At 42.6% G+C, this 21,409-nt stretch overlaps 1 protein-coding gene across 1 annotated transcript in view; it reads right to left on the minus strand.

Annotated features, from left to right (window-relative positions):
- USP39 (ubiquitin specific peptidase 39) overlaps positions 1-21,409 on the minus strand; it is a 28,526-nt gene that overhangs the window by 5,487 nt on the left and 1,630 nt on the right. Inside the window, exons 2-10 of the mRNA XM_082743474.1 lie at positions 19,746-19,815; positions 17,982-18,076; positions 16,462-16,598; positions 15,108-15,260; positions 10,144-10,369; positions 9,103-9,180; positions 7,881-7,948; positions 7,176-7,364; positions 1,545-1,687 (exon numbers count right to left, since the gene is read on the minus strand). Of these exons, the coding sequence (XP_082599600.1) occupies positions 1,545-1,687; positions 7,176-7,364; positions 7,881-7,948; positions 9,103-9,180; positions 10,144-10,369; positions 15,108-15,260; positions 16,462-16,598; positions 17,982-18,076; positions 19,746-19,815 (1,159 nt within the window). The remainder of the gene's footprint in view (positions 1-1,544; positions 1,688-7,175; positions 7,365-7,880; positions 7,949-9,102; positions 9,181-10,143; positions 10,370-15,107; positions 15,261-16,461; positions 16,599-17,981; positions 18,077-19,745; positions 19,816-21,409) is intronic.

A 21,409-nucleotide genomic window follows, 5' to 3' on the forward strand; every position in this document is an offset into this window, starting at 1 on the left:
AACAAGTAGCCAAATAAACATACTCCAGGTGCAACATAAAAGAAACCAATGAGAGAGGCCATTTCTGTGGTGACTAAGCAGGATCTATCATCGATGCATAGTCCACCTTCCTCCGGAACTGCCCTCTAGTCAAGAACACTCCATCCTCCCAGGAACACACTGGTGACTGTGGCAATTAACAAGAGTCCAGTTCTGAAAGAGAACCTACTAGATGGACTTCCAAAGAAAGGTTCTCTATGGTCTCACTCAAGGTAGCACAAAGCCGGCTTTCATGTCTCCTAATTTCACTCTGTTCCACAGACAAGATGCTAGTGAAGAACAGGAAGGAAAGTGTGGGAAAAGCAGGTAAGAGATGCTCCTGTAATGCTAACTACAAAGGTGTCCTCTCCTCACCCCCTCAACTGTTCTCAGATTCCTGGTGATCATGGAAACAGGAAAAATAAAATGTTAATCTTGGAAGGACCCCGAGGGTTCACTAGTCCAAGCCTCTCATTTTATCCATGTCAGAGTAACTCCAGAAGATATGCCAACAACCTGCCCAAAGTCTCACAGCTAGAATAACACAGCACTCAGGCCTCTTCACTTTCAGATACTAACCTCTTAAACACTACCCAGAATTAAGAATTGGAACCATTCAAAGGAGAAAATTGGCAGGGCTGGGGTGGTTTGGGCAACTGAGAAATGGAGAAGGATGGAGAGAGAGGGGAAGGAAGGGATGAGCATTTACACATTACAGCTCCCAAACTACTCTGTGAGGGTTTGGGGGAAAAAAACACAAAAAACAAAAAATCTTACTGAGCTAAACATCAAGTTAATCCCATCAAAGATCCACCCAAATCCTTCTCGACAAGAAGCTGCCTTGGGGCTCCTCTCTCACCTAAACGCCAGCAAAGAGACCATCACTCCTCCTGCCAGTCCTACCATGTTCTCAGAGACATCTTCTTCAGAACATGAAAAACCATGTCTCCTAAGAACTGAAAACCAACTGTCTACCCCCCAAAACAGGAGCTGAGTTAGAAAGTAGTAAAATGAAAGCATCCTGTACAACTCCTCCAAATTTACATTAAAATACTCTTAGAAGTTCATAAGAAGACAACTGCATGATAAACTAAAAATAAGGCCATGTATCAAAATTTATCTTTCTCACCAACAGGCAGGACAAATGTGGAACCTCCCCATTGTCTGTGCCTAACTACAGATACAGAGACTGGCAAACAGACGAAAAGACCCTAACTGCTCAGGATCACCTTTGAAGCCAGGCAGAATCCTACCTATCCTGCCCTACTTCCATCAACTGTTTTTCCTACAGTCAAAGACTACATTGCCCAGCAAGCAACAGGAGAGAAGGTAAAAGGACTGCCTCGAGGTAAACATCTAACTTTGAAGTCCTTGAAATATCTGTATCCTTCCAGAAACCCTTAACTTACATAGTGTAGGTAGGCTCTGCTCCCAGCAACCTCTAAGTCCCAAATGATTAACAACACAAAAATATGAAAAGAGTTTCAGGCTCACTCCCCCAAAGAGGAAAGCAGGTTAATACTCACGTAATGGGGAAATTGACAATAGTTGGATTCTTCTCCACAAAGAAATTGTTTTTAGTGAATCTCTTAATACAAAAGATGAGATATGGAGGCAGCTTGGTAAGCTGAAAGCGTTTTAGAAAGTTCTCCTTGTAGGTCTTATATTCCTAGACAAAGTGAGAAGGAAATTATCAAATTAGTGCTGGAGTATTGAGGCGGGGCGTGAGTTTTGTTTTGGTTGGATTTTTAAATATAATTCTGCCTTGCACTTAAGAATTCAGAAGACGGGGCGCCTGGGTGGCTCAGATGGTTAAGCATCTGCCTTCAGCTTGGGTCATGGTCCCGGGGTCCCGTGACTGATCCCCTCTTGGGCTTCCAGCTCAGCAGGGCGTCTGCTTCCCCCTCTGCCATTCCCTGCTGCTCCTGTACTCTCTCCTGCTCTCACTCTCCCCCTCTCAAATAAATAATAATCTTAAAAAAGAAAAAAAATAATTCAGAAGACACCTGATCCCAGAAGCCATGTGAAGGCTTAGGGACAGCCATTAACATTGCCTAAAAAACAACCTACAGGCTGTGTTTATGCCAGCACGTGAGCACACTGCTGAACTCCACCTACAGCAATGTGGGTATCTGTTTCTATAGGGAAAACAAAAATGTCAGATGAAAAAGAGGTTTGTTAAAAACTGCAGAATTAAAAACCACGAGTCTTGGGGTGCCTGGGTGGCCCAGGTGGCTAAGTGTCTGCCTTCAGCTCAGGTCATGCTCCCCAACATCGGGCTCCCTGCTCTGGGTGGACTCTGCTTCTCCCTCCCGCTCTGCCCCTTCCCCAACGCATGCTCTCTGTCATTCTCTCTCTCTCAAATATATAAAGAAAATATTTTCAAAAAATTAAATTAAAATAAAATAAAACCACAAAAGTTTCACTGAATTCAAAGTAGGGAAGGCCCTCCTGACCAAGAGAGGTACATACCCACAAAACAAGTAATTTTTTTTTAAGATTTTATTTATTTGACACAGAGAGATCACAAGTAGGCAGAGATACAGGCAGAGAGAGGGGGAAGCAGGCTCCCTGCTGAGCAGAGAGCCCGATGCGGGGCTCGATCCCAGGGCCCTGAGACCATGACCTGAGCTGGAAGCAGAGGCTTAACCCACTGAGCCACCCAGGCGCCCCAGAATGAGTACTTCTGAAGCAGTGAGGGACCCTGCACTACTGAGGGTATCCCAGCAGATATAAGAGATAAAACTAAAGAAGTCTTAGAAGAAAACATAAGGGTAAATTTTCACGACCTGGGATTTGACAATGGGTTCTTACATATGAAAACAGAAGCACACACTTCAAAAGAACACCTAGACAGTAATTCACCAAACTTAAAACTTCTGTGCTTCAAACGATACCATCAAGAGAGTGAAGACGCAGTCTACAGAAGAGGAGAAAATGTTTGCAAAATCAGATATCTGATAAAGGTCTGGAATCCAGATTATATAAAGCACTCCTACAACTAAATACTAAAAAGATAACCCAGTTAAAATATATCCAAAGGACCTGAACAATTCTCCAAAGGTCCAACAAGCACATGAAAAGATACTCAACAGCATTAGTCACCAGGGAAATACAGCTCAAAACCACACTATGCTACTACGGCACATGGATTAGGGCACCTCTCACCCAGAACACGAACAGTACCGAGTGTCGGTGAAGACGCAGACAAAGTGGAACACGCATACACTGCTGATGGAGACACAACATGGTACAGCCGCCTCGGAAAACAGCCCGGCAGCTCCTCACTTGGCTAAACGGAAGAGTAACAACAGCCCAGCAGTTCCGCTTCATAATTACCACCCAAGAGAAATGAAAACGCGTTCACAGAACAGCCTGTAGACTACTATCTATGGCAGCATGATTCACAGAAGCCAAAGGGCAGCAACAATCCCAAATGTCCATCAAACTGATGACTGGATAAACAAAATATGGTGTGGTCACACCATGGGGTATTATTCGGCCACAAAAAGGAATGAAGGAGTGACACAGGCTACAACACGGATGAACACTGGAAACATTACACTAAGTGAAAGAAGAAAATCACAGAAGACCACACATTACAGGCTTCCACTTAGATGAAACGTCCAGAATAGGCAAATCCTGAAAGACAGAAAGTAGATCAGAAGCTGCCTACAGCTGAGGGAGATGGGACTGAGAAGGTAACTAAAGGGCAATGAAAACACGAATGATGAAAGTGTTCTAAAACTGACTCTGTGGACAGAGTAAAAACCATCCAGTTATAAACTTTAAATGGGCTCACTGTATGGTATGTGAGTTTTATCACAATAAAGTGGTTATTATCTTTTTTTAAATTAAGTTTCCCTGTCACATTATGAGAAACCTGAGAACGCTGGAGAAATAAGTTTTCCATCTCTATTGCACACATCATAGGCACACCTTTCTGGTAAATTTTTGATCATCTACAGGTATAAGCACTACTGGAAAAAGTATCTTTTTGTTGGATCAAGTATCTTCTGTGTGGCTGAAATAACATACTGTACTGAAAGCAAAAAAAAATTTCCTTAAGGTTTTAATTTTTTTTTTTAATTTATTCATTTGAGAGAGAGCATGAAAGAGTGAGCAAGAGCATGAGGGGGTGGGGGGTGTCAGAGACAAAAGCGGACTAAGCGGACTCTGCACTGAGCAGGGAGACCAACTCAGGGCTCAATCCCAGGATGCTGAGATCACAATCTGAGCAGATAGCAGAAGCTTAACCAACTGAGCCACACAGACGCCCCTAACAGTTTTTAAGTAAGCTCTACACCAAACGTGGGGCTCACACTCACAACCCCGAGATCAAGAGTTGCATGTTCCCCTGACTGAACCAGCCAGGCACCCTCCTCTACCTCGGCCTCCCCCCAAAAATGGTTTTTTGGGTTTTTTTTTAAGATTTTATTTATTTCACAGAGAGAGAGATCACAAGTAGGCAGAGAGACAGGCAGAGAGAGAGAGGAGGAAGCAGTCTCCCCGCTGAGCAGAGAGCCCGATGCGGGGCTCGATCCCAGGACCCTGGGATCATGACCTGAGCCGAAGGCAGAGGCTTTAACCCACTGAGCCACCCAGGCGCCCCATCCCCCTGAAAATGTTTTTAATCAGGTAAACGCTAAGAAATTTCATTGCCTACATCTGAATCTGTAAGCAAGGAGACACAAGAAGCATTCATTTTAATCATCTCAGACTACAGAAGGATTTAATGAATAAATGATATCACAGCCTAGCCTAGCATACAAAGTTTCCTCAGAAGCTCCAGAAAATGTAGGGGAAGAATTTCACCATGGACAGCAGTACCACAATCAGACAGCAAGGAACAATTCAACTACATATCACATTGTAACAGCACTACTGATCAACTTCACTGGTTTTAAAGTTTTGCTTGCATAACTTAGAAATGTGTTATAATTTCATACTTGCTTAAAAGCTATAGGTATAATGAGTTTATACCAAAGTTTACATTTATACTAATTCAAGTATTATTACAGTAAAAATAAATGCAACTGACAACTCAAGGGAATCTTAATATTACTTAAGTTTGAACAGAGATAACAGGGACCAAAAATGGCATGACTGAAAGAGCCAGATGAAAAATCAGAGATTAGATTCTCAGCTCTGTCACTTTAAACCATAAAATAAAGAAACTGACCTACACGAACCCTAAGGTCTCTCTTTCACCTCCCTAAAATGAAACAAGTCTAAATAGATTAGACATCTTAGGTATCACTGTTACCAATCTCTGTGCATGTGTGCACACACACACGTGTGTGTGTGTGTGTGTGTGGGAGAGAGAGAGACAGGCAGCTGCCACTGTCCATGGATATCCAAGGCTTGTGCATAAGCTTCCTTACAGTACCTGACAATGGACTTGGACGGAAACAGTGATGGAGGTCAGGAAGGCATGTTTTAGAGTGCTGGAGTAGCTGCCTAGTTCACAATTCAGCCTTTTCAAGGAAAAGACCCTGTTCACTGGGTCCCTGAACAGAAAGGAAACCTGATTCAAGAGGGCCTTTCAACTCCCTTCAGGGAACCTAGAGCAGTGTGGCAGATGCTGGGCCTTGGAGATAAGGTAACAGCAGTCTGTACAAGAGATAATCAACAGGCCGCCACTTCTGACAAGCCTCTTGCTCTCATTCTGTCCTTCTCAAGTCCTGCTCAGTTCAAGTCTCCCTAAGATCCTAAGGAGATGCCAACCAATACAGTTTCTCTTTAAATGAGCTTTTCGTTGGTATTTAGTATCTGAAAACAAAAGACTCTTAGCTAATGAAGAGAAAAGGCAGAAAGGGTTTGGAAGGAGACATTAAATTAAAAAAAAATTCTCCCAGTAAAAAACCAAAAGGATTAAAATTTATCTAGCATGAAGAAATGAATTAAACCAAGAAACAGTTAATTCAGTAGATAAAAAGACACTTTTAACTTCATAAGAAGTAATATTACAGGGGCGCCTGGGTGGTCAGTCATTTAAGTGACTGGGTCTTGATTTTGGCTCATGTCATGATCTCAGGGTCCTAGGATTGAGCCCTGCACTGGGTCCACACTCAGTGAGCAGTCTGCTTCTCCCTCTCCCTCTGCCACTCCCCTAACCTGCTCATGCTCTAATAAATTAATCTAACGTTTAAAAAAAAAAAGAGTGATGTACAGTTCTCAACAAGACTTACTGTCTCCAGGAACCACTGTTCCCTCTGCTCCTCCCCACCCCTCACCCAGCTTGCAGGTCCACACATACATGCGCGCATGTGCGCGCACTCTCTCTCTCTCAAATAAATAAGTCAATCTTAAAAAAGAAATGTAATGTGAGGGGTGCCTGGGTGGCTCAGCAGGTTAAAGCCTCTGCCTTCAGCTCAGGTCGTGATCCCAGGGTCCTAGGATCAAGCCCCACATCGGGTTCTCTGCTTGGAAGGGAGCCTGCTTCCCCACCCCTGCCCCCACTGTCTCTCTGCCCCTCTGCCTACTTGTGATCTCTGTCTGTCAAATAAATAAAATCTTTTTAAAATAATTTATTAATTAATTGAAAATTAAAAACAAAAAAAACGTAATGGGACAGTAAGAAAAATGATTTCGTTTTATTTATATTTTAGCTCTATTTTTTCCACTTTAATACTGACACTACATTTTTTTAAAAAATTTTATTTATTTGACAGAGAGAGAGATCAAAAGTAGGCACAGAGGCAGGCAGAGGGAAAGGGTGAAGCAGGCTTCCTACTAAGCAGAGAGCCCAATGTGGGGCTCGATCCCAGGACCCTGAGATCTGGGCTTGAGCTGAAGGCAGAGGCTTAACCCACTGAGCCACCCAGGCACCCCCTGACGCTACATTTTTTAAAAGATGGGAGTTTTTCCTACTTTTCTGAGTTTCTACTGTCCTAAATAGCCCCTCCTTTCTCCAACCTACCCAGAGGCAGATGGTTTAAAGGAGCATAAGAGAAGAACAAGAGAAGGCAGAGCAAATCAAGTTAAGAGTTGGGGTGACCAGCTACAAGCAACAATAGAGTCTGGGAGGCTCATGACAGACAATATGCTCTATGGTAAATGCATTCCACACATGTGATGACTTCAAAGTATAAAAAGAAACTGAGAAAGTCAAGAGAGAAAGAAGCATCAGCAGGGGAGCTGTGCAAATGGGCTACCTTCTCCGTGATGCCATTGAACTTGGCCAGGATATTGAAGAGCGGCACCTGAGGGATGATGAGCTGCTCCTTCTCGTCCTTATAGAGGGGAGCAGTAGGGAGATCCAGCGTCAGGTACATGAAGGTGGACTCCACCATTGTCTCCTGGTACTCGTCATTATGCAGCAGCTGCTCTTTTTCTTCTGCTGGCTAGAGATGAGAGAGAGGAAAAAGGAGGGAAGGACTGTGAGCAGTACAGAGACTACCACACACACACTCACACGCACACACGCACGCACGCACGCAAGGAAAGAAACCATGTTTTTGTTATATTTACTTCATTTTGTTTTGAACTGAATGAAGAGGGGGCCCAAGAGACTGGGCATTTCATGGGCAGCAGCATCACCTGGTCAGGGTAATGCAAAAACTGATGGGCTTCCACCTTCAGAGAGATTTTATTTAAATACCAGACTATTTAAAAGATTTTCAGATGACCTAGAAAGCTCACCTGAGCTTTCTGAAAAATCAAGCCAGCACCACCCAGTGGCCAGGCCATATAACCACCGGACTACACCCTCCCATAACTCCCACACTTCGCACACTGGCATGACAGGAGCCCAAGGAACTGTCCCTTGGCCAGTGCTTCATAGCACCTCTTCCTGGGGCAGAGGCCTTGATAGATCTCTAAGCCTCTCTTTGTCCAAGAGTCGGGTTCAACCCACTCACCAGATCAGGATGAGGAAGCTTTTTAGTGAAGATCCTCATGGACCCCTGGAAAACATCAGTCACAATAGCTGTACAAACAGAGATCAAAATGTAAATTCTGTCAGATTGGAAAAGTGTTTCCAAAATACAGTCCTAACTTCTAAATTTCTGAAATAAACCAGCATCTTCCAGCATTAAGACCCAAAGGTCTCACTAAACACAGAAATACGTTTATAACATATACTGCCACAGTACCTTCATTACTTGTGTAAATAATTATTTTATGTCTGTCTTCTCCAGAAGATGCCCCTTGACCCTCCAGCACAGGGCCTGGCCCATAAGAGAAAAATTAAGTGTGCCTGAAATGAATGAATGATTTATAAAGCCTAGAGACTTATGAATCACAAAGAATTCACAAACAAGACAAGTCCAAAGAATTTCCCATAACCATATGCTGTGTGCAAAGGAATAGAGAGTCCACCTTGCGTTAGACATGAAAGAAAAAAGCAGATTAAGGGACGGAGCCGAAGAGAACCAAAGGAAAGAGAGAAAGCACAACAGGGTTCTAGAATCCTGAGAGGACATGAGTTACAGAACTCAGAGGCTGTGCACAGGTTGGAGACATCTGGTGGAGGGCAGCACCAGCCCACAATTCCACAGGATTAAACACGAACACCAGCAGAACAGAGAAAAAGGACAAGAAAAAAACTGCATTCGGTCTCCAAAATCATTCATCTAGCTCAGCAGTCTCTAAGCTGAGAGTTTTTTCTGGCATTCGAGGAAACCAACTACTGATATGCAGACATGGATGTTAAGGGACACAGGACTTGAACCTGAGAACCTGTATGGACCCAGTCTCAATTCCCCAAGTATAGGCCCAGGGGAACAAACTAGCTTTCACTCTGCTCCACCAGTTAACTGAGAAGCCAGGCGAACACTCAGTGAGCTCGTGCACTACCAGACCAGCAGTAGATAACATGCTACCCAGACCCTCAGTGTGGAACTGGGTCAGGGTTTGCAGAGCACAATTCCATCCATTTCCATGTATTAAGCATGTCACTGGATTAACCATATCCTAATTTTTTTTAATGGGGAAGAATCTATTCAGGAATAGAATCTAGTTCATGTGTACATAAACACTACCCTAACACACAAAAAATCAACAGTTAAGGATGGGAAGTTGCAGAGTGCCTGTAAAAGGAAACAAAAAAAGAGCTCTCTTTTATAGAAGAACACGACATACTTTTCTTTTTCTTCTTTGTGCCCCCCAGCGCTGAGTGTAGAGCATTCAGAAACCAGGACAGAAAGTCAACTCCATCCCCTGGAAAAGAAGGAAGGGTGCAGCATGTCAAAGCTGGAAATCAGTTTAACCCAAACCATGCCCTGGTTGGCATGATGCCGCACTCCTGGTTTTCTACCTTCCTTTCAGGCTACACCATCTAATCCCCCGGCATCCTCCTCTATTTAGCCTGTAAATGCTGGCACTCCTCATGGTCAAGCTCTTAATCTTCCAATCTTTACTCTCTCCCTGGTCTCTCTGACCCAACCAGGACATTTGATTATCAGCTTACTTCAAGCCTCTCACCATCCACCAAAAGCCAGTATTGAATGTCCTCTCTAAATCACTCCTCAGCTAGAATCATGTTTTCAAAACTTGAGTCTGATGTCACATCTTGGCTTAAAAGCCTTCACTGACTCCCCACTGCTGTCAGGATATAGCCCAAGCTCCTTCTAGTGGCATAAACCTGATGATCCAGTCCCTCCCACCTCTGCCCTCACACTGTCCCCTGGACTCCCAAGCTCCTGGCTACTGGCAGTCTTCCATCTGTCCCGGGATATCCACGCTGCTGGCAATATCCTTTCTACCTGGAGTGCCCAGCCCCAACCAATCTCCATGGTGCCTGAAACTCAGCTAGCTCTTCCTCCACCCTGACCCCAGCCGACCACCGGTATGCTGAGAGGGGGCTCCTTGTTCCATGCTCCCTCCCAGAGCATACTTCACTTCTCTACCATAGCACTCACACCCTGCAGTCGCCTTTTTACACAATGATCTTCCCCACTAGAATGGGAGCTCCTGGAAGAAAACACCTGGCTGCTTATCCCGGTAGCTCTAAAACCCACTAGAGCAGCAGGAAACTGTGGGCTGAGCACCGTATGGGGATCCCCACTCAGCGGAGTGTCTGCTTCTCCCTCTCCAGCTCCCCCGGGCTTATTTTCCCTCTCTCGCAATTGGTCATAAATAAATAAAAACTTAAAAAAAAAAGATAAATGGCTCATTCCTTACCTTGCTTGGTGATCTGGAAGGTCTTCTTGCTGCAAAGCACAACAGCCTGCAGCATCTCATGGGGAGAGACATGTGCCTTGAAATTTCGAGGGTTCCAGAGCTTTCTCATCAGTTCTCCAAAACGCTGGACCAACAGGAACATGATATCCCCTGGAGGACGCTTTATGTTCTTATAATTGTCTTCTTCCAGGAAGTAGTTCCGGAGAGGAGGAACATTAGACAAAGCCTGGAAGTCAAACACTCCAATTAATCCAGAGCCCCTGGGCCTAACCCTGGAGACAAGCTCTTCTACTAGAACTGGGCCTGTAATGGCCTTCAGGAGACAGAAGGAAATGCTCAGGATTAAAGTTATAGAAACATCCACTGTACTAAGTTTCACATAAATCCAGTTCTGCAGACACTGTACTGACATAGACATGACGAACTTTTAAGTTTTTTTTTTAAATCTGACCTTTTATTTTTTAAGATTTTATTTTTTATTTGTCAGAAAGGTGGGTGAGCACACAAGCAGCAGGAGTGGCAGGCAGAGGGAGAAGCAGACTCCCCAGTGAGCAAGAAGCCTGGTGCAGGAGTGGATCCCAGAACCCTGGGATCATGACCTGAGCCAAAGGCAGATACTCAACTGATTGAGACACCCACAAATCTCAAGATTTTACTTTTTTTTAAGCAATCTCAACCCCCAACATGGAGCTCAAACTCACAATCCCAAGATCCAGGATCACATGCTCCACCAACTAAGCCAGCCAGGTGCCCCAAGGAAGTTTTAAAAAAAAAAAGTATTCAAGTCCCTATCCACTGATCAACTTTTTTTTTTTTTTCCAGATTTTAATTCCCAGACTCTTAATCAACTGAGCCACCCAGGTGCCCACACTGACCAATTTTTTAAAAAATAGTATCTTTTATTTACTCTAATTAGGTCTGCGACTATGTTTAAAATCATCTTAAAATTTGGTGTTTTCCCCAAATGTGGTATTTACTGAGAGAATGGTAATAAATACAAATAAAATGAAAGAAAAATGAATTATACATATAAATGACACAAAATGAATACATATTTAAAAATGATTAATTCTATTAGGATTGAAGGGTGCTTGGGTGTCTCAGTCAGTTAAGCATCTGCCTTCAGCTCAGGTCATGATCCCTGGGTCCTGGTGTTGAGCCCCACATTGGGCTCCCTGTCTCCCTGTTCAGTGGGGAGCCAGCTTCTCCCTCTCCCTCTACTCCTCCCCCAAGCTAGATGCTTGCTCCATCTTGCGCTCTCTCTCTCTCTCTCAAATACATAAATCTTAAAAAACAATTCTGTTACGGTTGAAGTGGTCAAAAGATTTAGGAAAACAAAAATACATTTTACCTCATTAAGCAAAAAGATAGTCTAGCCATGTCATTCAGGAAGAAATATGTGCTCATTAGTGTGAGCTACAAAACTGGCAGAAACTATTCTGACCACAGAACAGACCCTAAATAAATGCAGTTTCCCCAAAGGCCCCTCCTGATGGGTTTGTGAATCCTTACCAACACTGTGCTTACCAGAAGCACCACTTTCTCTGGTGAGGTAATCCACTTAGAAAAGAGGAGTGAGGTTTCTGCTAAACACAATAAACCCAAGCATCTTCAAGGAAGACACAAGGACCACCATAACAACAGACATGCAGGGAAAGCCCCTACAAGTTTAGCTCAGCTAAACAAACAAGGACTTCATGCTCAGAGAATAATTATTTAAAAAATGAGTTACTGGGGCACCTGGGTGGCTCAGTCGTTAAGCGTCTGCCTTCGGCTCATGTCATGATCCCAGGGTACTAGGATCGAGCCCCACATCAGGCTCCTTGCTCAGGAGGAAGCCCCTCTCCCACTCCCCCTGCTGTGTTCCCTCTCTTGCTATGTCTTCCAAATAAATAAATAAAATCTTTAAAAAAAAAAAAAAAAGAGTTACTGTCTAAAGGAAAGGAGTATGGATGAAGTTCTTCCTGGTTCTCAGTCATCCAAGCTGTGGAAGGCAGCTGCTCTCAGGCCTCAGGAACAATACAAAAAGTCTGAGAGAGAAATTAGTCAGTCTCCAGATTGAGTACTTCATCCATTCAATCCCATTCTAGTGGCAATAATATCACAGAGGGTTTTGTTCATCTACTTATTTTAAAAATAAAAACTTCTTATGTGAACTAACTAGAAGAAAATATTTGCATCATATACCAAGAGAAGGCTAGTATGTATCTCTTAGAGCTCAGTGAAATAAAGCACCAATAGAAAAATGAGCACATACAGCCCAACACTGCATGAAAAAAATTTAAGTAATCAACTTTAGAAGTGAATAAAAAAGGTACATCAAACATATCAAAATGGGGGGAAAATAATAGTTTAACAGTGACAGTGCAAAGTGAAAAACCCTTTTTTGTTTTGTTGATGGATTTGTGAGTTGCTACACCCTTCAGCCTAGAATCTAGGCCCTAGGTACATTAATACAAGAGGTAATGATTAAAATGTAATTCATAATAAAAATAAAAAAATAAAATAAAATGTAATTCATCCACAGAATGGATTAACATGTAATCATTAAAGATGCTGCACAAGAACAGGTACAGGCCTATTTCAGAGGTATTATGGGTTCAGATTCAAACCACCACAATAAAGCTAATGCAGCAAAGAAGAGAGTCAAATGAATTTTTGGGGTTTCCCAATGCATTCATAAAGGTTATGTATATTATACTGCAGTCTACTAAGTATGCAATAGCTTATGTCTAAAAAAAACAATGTACAGACCTTAATTTAAAAACACTTTATTGCTAAAAAATGCTAACCATTATCTGAACTTTCAATGAGACTATCTTTTTGCTGGTGGAGGGTCTTGTCTCCGTGCTGATGGTTACTGACAGATCAGCTGTTGAAGGCTGCAGTGCCTGTGGCAGTTTATTAAAATAAGACAACAATGAAGTTTGCTGTATCAATTGGTTCTTTATGAACAATTTCTCTGTGGCATCTGATGCTGTTTGACAGCATTTTACCCACAGCACAACTTTCAAAACTGGAGTCAACCCTCTACAACCTTGCTAATTCTTCATCAACTAAGTTTATGTAATATACCAAATCCTTTGTTGTCATTTCTACGGTCCTCACAGCATCCTTTTTTTTTTTTTTTAAAGATTTTATTTATTTGACAGAGGGAGCGAGCACAAGCAGGGAGAGTGGCAGGCAGAGGGAGAAGCAGGCTCCCCACCGGGCAAGGAGCAGAAGTGGGGCACCATCCCAGGAGCCTGGCATCATGCCCTGAGCCAAGGGCAGATGCTTAACCAACTGAGCCACCCAGGCGCCCCGGATCCTCACAGCGTCTTCACCCTCCCATCTCAAGAAACCACTTTCTTGGCTCATCCATAAGAAGCAACTCCTCATTCACTAACATTTTAGATTTAAGCTATTCAAATATAATAATAAATTGGGAGAATTATCAAAATGTGACAACCATGAAGTGATCGGAAATTGGTGCTGAAGGACTTCTTCAACACAGGATGTTGCCACAAACCTTCAATCTGTAAAAAGCGCAGTACCTGGGAGATACAGTAAAGTAGAGCACAATAAAATGAAGTATGCCTATAATGATTTCATAAAATACCTTTTTTTGTAAGATTTTAGAGGGAGAAAAAGAGAGCATGTGAGTGGGGCGGGGGTGGGGGGGGGTGGAGAGAGAATCCCAAGCAGACTCCGCACTGAGCAGCCAGCCTGAGGCGGGGCTCAATCTCATAACCTTAAGATCATGACCTGAGCTGTGAAGTGTGTAAACTTGGCGATTCACAGACCTGTACCCCTGGGGATAAAAATATATGTTTATAAAAAATAAAAAAATTAAAGAAAAAAAAAAGATCATGACCTGATCCAAAATCGAGACGTGGATGCTCAACCAACCAAGCTGAGCTCTCCAGGTGCCCCGTTCATAATATGCTTTAAAGCCAGCCCAGGACAGAGGACTAGAGAAAGGAGAGAATGAAGCCTTCTCTTTATACTTTCTACAACTCCCAACCACCCCATAAGAATTTATTTTTATAAGTCTTTTTAATTTTGGGGGGGCAACAAAGCAAGATTATTAATTTTCTTAATTGTGTTTACCAAAATTTTCTACTTTTTCTACAATGTGTATGTATTACTAATGTTTAAAAAAAAAAACTTAATTGGAAATAGGACAACTCTGGCTTTCTGCATTCCCCACTTTGGGGCTTATGCACAAGAGCAGGATCAAGACATGAGAAAACCAGCACAAAGAACATCTGCACTATTTAAGAAAAAAAAAAAAAAAAAAAAAGGAGGCCCCTGGGTGGCTTAGCTGGTTAAGCAACTACTTTCAGCTCAGGTCATGATCATGGGGTCCTGGGACTGAGCCCCACATTGGGCTCCTTGTTCAGCAGGGAGCCTGCTTCTCCCTTACCCTCTCCCTACTACTCCGCCTGCTTGTGCATACACACTCTCTGTCAAGTAAATAAATAAATAAATAAGCATCATCTAACACATGTGTTTCTTATTTGGTACTACCAGGCCACACACACATTCTATCCTTCATTCCCTAAAAACTCCAGAGGCCATGAGCCCGGAGGCTAGGAAAGGCCTCACTATTTGGCAGCAGTCCTTGAGCAGATACAGGAATATCATTTGGTGAACAGTCAAGTACAAAGGTGCCTGAGTGGCTGAGTTGGTTAAGCATCTGCCTTCAGCTCAGCTCAGGATCTCAGGGCCCTGGAATAGATCCCCATGTCAGGCTCCCTGCTCAGCGGGGAGTCTGCTTCTCCCTCTCCCTCTGCCCCACTAAATAAATCCCCTCTAATAAATAAAACCTTAAAAAAAAAAAAAAAGAGTCAAATACAGTTCTCAGCAAGACTTGGTGTTTCCAAGAACCACTGACTATACCAGAAGGGAGTTATTTCTTAGCTCACCTTCGTAGTGTTCCCAGATTACCTCTTCCCCCGCTGTTCCCATCCTGATCCTACCTGAAGGACAGCGTTGGCATAGTCGTTGGCCTTTATGTTATTCAGGCCCACGATGCCTGGCAAGTAAGTGGTACCATCATACGCCCGGGACAACTTGGCTTGCTTGTCCAAGTTTGCAATCTGCTGCTTTGTGAAAGTAGGTTTCAACACATACTGTAAAACAAAAGAAAATTCCAAATTGTTGTAGATCTGTCTACAGAGTTCACAAGATGTATCTGAAATAGCAATTTCTGCCAAAAAGAAAAAACACTTAACTCATGAATGTCTCACCACACACCTAAAGGGCTCCCAACAATAGGTATAAAGGCTGAGGTAACAAATAGGCCCAGTCCACGTTACTAATCCAGAAGAGGATCTCTGTGTTTAACCCAAAATCACTGAATCTCAGGTCTTTCCTCAGACCTTAGGTCTGGCCAACTCCATGATAAAGGACTGTCAGAAACTGGAAGACACTCAAGTCTCTGCAGGCAGCAGGAGTCTGAGTCTCAGGTGGGACCTTACACAGAGCCAGCACAGACCCAGCGCGGGCGCAGCAACATCTCCCCGGCTCTGCAAACCTGAGATCTCACAAACTCCCCGTGGCTGGAGGGGCAGGAACAGAATTTTCCCCGGTCCTAGACCTGCAAGGGTCATCACATAAAGGGTTGAACAGAGGTCTCTAACAACTCACTTTGAAACCTTGCATTTACTACAGTTTCCCTCTCTCCAAATACTATAACTACTTTAATCTCAACTACCCATAGGTCTATAAAACTTTAAAAAGCAACATAAATGTTTCAAACACTTGGAACACCAAATTTTCCTTAAGAACGAACAGAGCATTCAGCATGAATATATAAACACTTGCTGAGAAGGAAAATAATAATCAACAGTTCCAACATTAATGAAACCCAAGACTTTTCATGCTCTCCACTGAAGTACCGTGACTCTGGGCACAGATCATACACCAGAGAATGCAGCTGGGATGCACAGGCTACTCTGGCCACACATAGCAAATGCAGCCAGTAGCTAGTATGCAGCCTGGCATCCACGGTCCTACACCAGGCCCAAATCACATCCCTACTTCAGAGTGTGCAAGAGAATATACTTCACAAAAATGCTTTCACCCCTGTTTCTTTAGTCCTAACTATCAACATTAAAAGCAGAAAATAACAGGTAGGCTGCAGACGACAGACCACAATTATGAATCCTGACCTTCTTACGCATGTCTCCCTGGTTCCTCCCAAAGGACAGGCAGCCTCTCCAACCCTAAAGCACTGAAATTCTTCTCTAACCTCGTATGAGGCAGGTCCCCAGGAGACCTGGGATGACTCCCAAAAGAACTAGTTCCAAACCAGCCCTCCTGGACACATACTGTGATATCCTCCAGTGAGGAATCGATGATCTCGTAGTTGTCTGGAAGGCAGTAGAACTTGAGGGTGTGGAGGTTGAGGAAGACATGGTGGCTAAACTGGACGCTATGAATGTAGGCATGAGACTTCAAACCCCGGCCTGTAGGGAAGGATGAAAGGCTGTAAGAGTACATGCCAGAGAGGCACAAATCAGATTTGATTTTCCTGTCAAAATTTTGTACTGGGACATATCAATACCAGCAAAAACAAAGTGCTATGCCATCTGTGCAATGAGTCTCTTACATGAACTCTTCTTATCACAAAAATAAGCAAGGAAGAATAGCACATTAGTATTTTATTCACTGGACGGCATAAAACATTGGTTACAGAAAAAAATCTCATACACATAAATATGAAATGTGCATGTGCATGTGGTGTATGAGTTAATTCCACGTTATCTAAAATTATCTATGCATACACCGTATGTAACACCTGCACACACATACACAGATATGCACATATACACATATGAATATCTTATGACAGTGCACCACCAATCAGTCCCGAATTTCCAAACACCCACATTCAAGACAATCCTGCACCTACACATCTTTGTTCACATTGCCACTCCTTTCTAGAATCTCTCTCCGTTACCTAGTTCAAACCCTCTATGTCCTGCCACTTCAAGTCCCACCTGACCTCCTCTGTGAATGGAACGCAAACACTCCAGCTAACATTGATCTTCGCATATTTCAATTCCCATAGTCTTTATCCATACTCAGTGCCACATAATCCAGCAGTAATCCCTACAATCTTCTAGAGTCTGCTGTTTTATGTGTTAACCTTGACTATGAGCTCTTTATAAGTGCAATGAATGTAGTTTACATTTCTTTTCAATCCTCTAGTACACTGTGTACACAGCATTTGCTTGGTCTGAATGAATTAATAAATTTCCAGAGGAGAACAAAATGAAAAAGCCCTCAGAGCAAAAGGATTTTTAAAAAAAAGACATGAGGGATGCCTGGGTGGCTCCATTGTTAAGTGTCTGCCTTTGGCTCAGGTTATCATCCCAAGGTCCTGGGATCAAACCCCACATCAGGCTCCCTGCTTGGTGGAAAGCCTGCTTCTCTCTCTTCCATCTCCCCTGCTTGTGTTCCCTCTCTCGCTGTCTCTCTCTGTGTCAAAAAATAAACAAAATCTTAAAAAAAAAAAAAAAAAAAAAAAAAGACATGAGTACAGAAAACATCAGAGATTCAAAAACCAGACTTTGAGGTCTCCTACATAGCCTCAACTAGTCCTTTCTCCCTTTCATATGTATACAGGCTCTAACCAGAGAATTGCCTATTGATTTCTTAAGAGTATCCCAATTTCCGGGAACAGAGAGAGGGATTCTCAGATGTGACTCCTGACAGCAGCTTACTTTCTTTAAGAGAAAAAAAGAAAAGAAAAGAAAAAAAACCACACACACACAAAAAACCTTCTGGAGCAGACCTATAGCTGGCACTGAAACTTAGCAAGTTTATAATACACAACATTTACTTACCCTGAAAGTATTTGCCACACACAAGACAGGCATATGCATTGATATGTGAGAGGGAGATGGAACACAGTTTCTCAAAGTCAAAGTCCAGCACACTCCTAAAAGAACCAAACAAACAAACAAACAAAAAAAACAATTAATAGGGAGAGATGCCCCGGAAAGCGCCCAAGTGAAGCAGTACTGGCTCCACGTCCCACAACATCACACAGCATCCTTCAGAGATAGTTCAACGACCATACATATATAAACTGTGCGGGACATTAACTATTCCTCCCCTAGACATTTAATATAGCACCCCTACCCACCAAGCCCTAAAGCAGTGTCTCTACCAGACACACAACGCAATGTCCCTCTCTTTTTAAAATTTACAACCAGGGGCACCTGGGTGGCTCAGTGGGTCAAGCCTCTGCCTTCGGCTCAGGTCATGATATCAGGGTCCTGGGATCGAGCCCCGCATCGGGCTCTCTGCTCAGTAGGGAGCCTGCTTCTCTTCCTCTCTCTCTACCTGCCTCTCTGCCTACTTGTGATCTCTCTCTGTCAAATAAATAAATAAAAATGTTTAAAAAAAATAAAATAAAATAAAATTTACAACCAACAGAAAACCTCTCACTGCAGTTGGCTTTCTCTGGAGGAAAAGCTAAAAGCAGGACTAATGTAACAGGACCCAAATGGCATTCCAGATTAAAAGACTGGGGATGAGGGCACCCAGTTGGCTCAGTCAGTTAAGTGTCCAACTCTGGATTTTAGCTCAGGTCATGATCTCAGGGTTGTGAGATCTAACCCCATGTCAGGCTCTGGGCTAGGTGTGGAACCTGCTCAAGACTCTCCCCCTCTCTAGGAAAAACAAGACAGGTAATGGAAGGAAATCAAAAGAGTGAACAAAGCCTCTTATAAGAGAAAAATCTATTTTTGTCCATAAAAATAAATGGAAAGTCTGAATATTAGGAGATACCTACAAATAGATTCCTTATTCACTGCAAAGTAATGTTATTTGAGTAGCAGGCAGGTTATGGGACAAAAAACTTTAGTTCCACTGAATCCACAAGTGACAAAGAGGTTTCTCCTCAAATATTAACTATAATTAATTGGTAATGGTCCCAATAAAAATGCATTGTCCATTAAAGGACACAATAGCTACAAGTGGATACTGACATTTAAATTTAAAATAATTAAAATCTGAAACTGGGTTCCTCAAGCCATGTTTCAAGACCTCTCTAGCCATAGAGAGGCTTGAGCCTGTCACAATGGATAGCCTATATAAAGAGTAATTCCACTACTGAGAGAAGTTCTGTATCTAATCTATATATTGGACAGTATTATCTTAGAGTGTAAGTTGAAAAGCATCCGAACATGCCAACGGGGACCAGGGAAAAGAAACAAGGATAAGGTAGCTACCTCTGCTTTAGGACATATGTTTATCTGTTTCTCCTTTCTCTGTTGAATTCTGGCCACATTCTAGCACATAATGAATACTCAAAAGATACTTAAATTTGCTACTGTCATTTAAGAACACCACGTACCCTGTTATACCATCAAGGAAATTCAAGATAAACTAAGAGCTCTTTATGCACATGCCCACCCTAAAAAAAACACCCTCTAACACTTTATATTAAAAAGCAAAGATTAATAAATATGGCAAGAAATACAATTTTCTTGCAGAAAGCTTTAAAAGGGATAAAGGTTGTGAACCTGTCAATGTACAGTTCAAAGAATTTTCTGCATAGATTCCATTGTGTTTTCTGCCCTCAGCATCCCTGTTCTACTAACCTGTTAATGGTATCCAGGTAGGGGCAATGGCGACTCCTCCGGTCCTCGGAATCCACACGGCCATTCTTTGCTGAAAGGAAAATCATCACAGGCTGTGAAAATGGGAAACATACTCAGGGTCAACTACTAGTACAAACAAACAAATGAGAAAAGCCCAATAGGATGGGCCCCTTCACTGGTGGCCAGAAATACACCAAACTGGGAGAACATATTTGAAACACATATAACCAACAAACGATTCATTTGCAGATTACATAAATACGGTGAAGCGATAAGAAAAAAGACAAACAACCCAACAGAAAATGAGGACTATAACCCTCATCAACATTCAAGAAAATGCCGATTTCCTTGTACAACAATATACCACTTCACACCTACCACAGGAAAAAATAAAACCAGAAAATTCCAAGTGTTGACAAATACAGAGAGCAGTGGAAATGCTCATGTACTGCTGGTGAGAGTGTAAACTGTTACAACCTTCTGAAAAATAGTACAGCAATATCAAAGCTGAAAATATGCAGACTTCTAACCCAGCAATCTACTTATAAACCAGAGAGAAACTTCTGCACAGGTACATTGGGAGTGCTTTACTAAAGATATTTATAACAGTGATATTTAAAAGGGCCAACATGGAAACAAACAACATGGAAACAAATATCCACCACAAATAAATGAATAAACAACATTCGGGTATATTATCAATACAACACTACACAGCCATAAACATCTATTTGGATGAACCTCAAAAATACGGCTAGCAGGGCACCTGGGTGGCTCAGTGCGTTAAGCCTCTGCTTTCAGCTCAGGTCATGATCTCAGGGTTCTGGGATCGAGTCCCGCATCAGGCTCTCTGCTCAGCAGGGAGCCTGCTTCCCCCTCTCTCTCTGCCTGCCTCTCTGCCTACTTGTGATCGATCTCTCTCTGTGTCAAATAAATAAATAAAATCTTAAAAAAAAAAATACGGCTAGCTAAAAAACAAAACAAAACAAACAAAAAAAAAACCCAACAGACAAATCAGAAGGTTATATATAGTATGATTCCATTTATATCAAACACAAAGTAAAACAGTACTACTTAGAAATACATATATGAGGTAAAACTAAAAATAAAAATAGACCTGATTAGAAAAAATTCAAAATTCTTAAGCAAGGAAGGAAAGTAGATACAACTGGGAAGGGGTCTATGGGAGCTTCTAAGATACTGGTTATGTGCCACTTCTAATGCTGAAGCATTAGGAGACAATCCTCCGTGGGTGTCTCATGTCTCTGCCCATATTATGACCAGAGGCACTGTCTGCCTCCAGACTACCTTAAAACAAGGATATTTGTATAGTAAACAGCAACGGGGTTGGGGGGGAGGGTCGTCTCCCTACAGAGCAAAAGGGGGGGGGGGTCGTCTCCCTACAGAGCAAAAGGGAGTCAAGTTCACAGACCACAAAAAAGATCCACATTCTTTAAGCCCAGAGTTCCTCTCCTGGAAGGCCACCCACAGTGAGTATAAGTTCTCTTCAAACTGCACTGTGGAAAATGATGCTACAGGAACTTGTCCCGTCTTCATCAGCATCCAGAAAACTGGCAGGTTAACTAGGCAGCTTGCAAATAAAATCTTAAACCCTTCCCAATTCTTAACAAGTTGTGTATTTCCACTCTTCTTTAAACTATACT

Source organism: Mustela nivalis, assembly GCF_964662115.1.
Source record: "Mustela nivalis genome assembly, chromosome: 8".
Taxonomy (NCBI): domain Eukaryota; kingdom Metazoa; phylum Chordata; class Mammalia; order Carnivora; family Mustelidae; genus Mustela; species Mustela nivalis.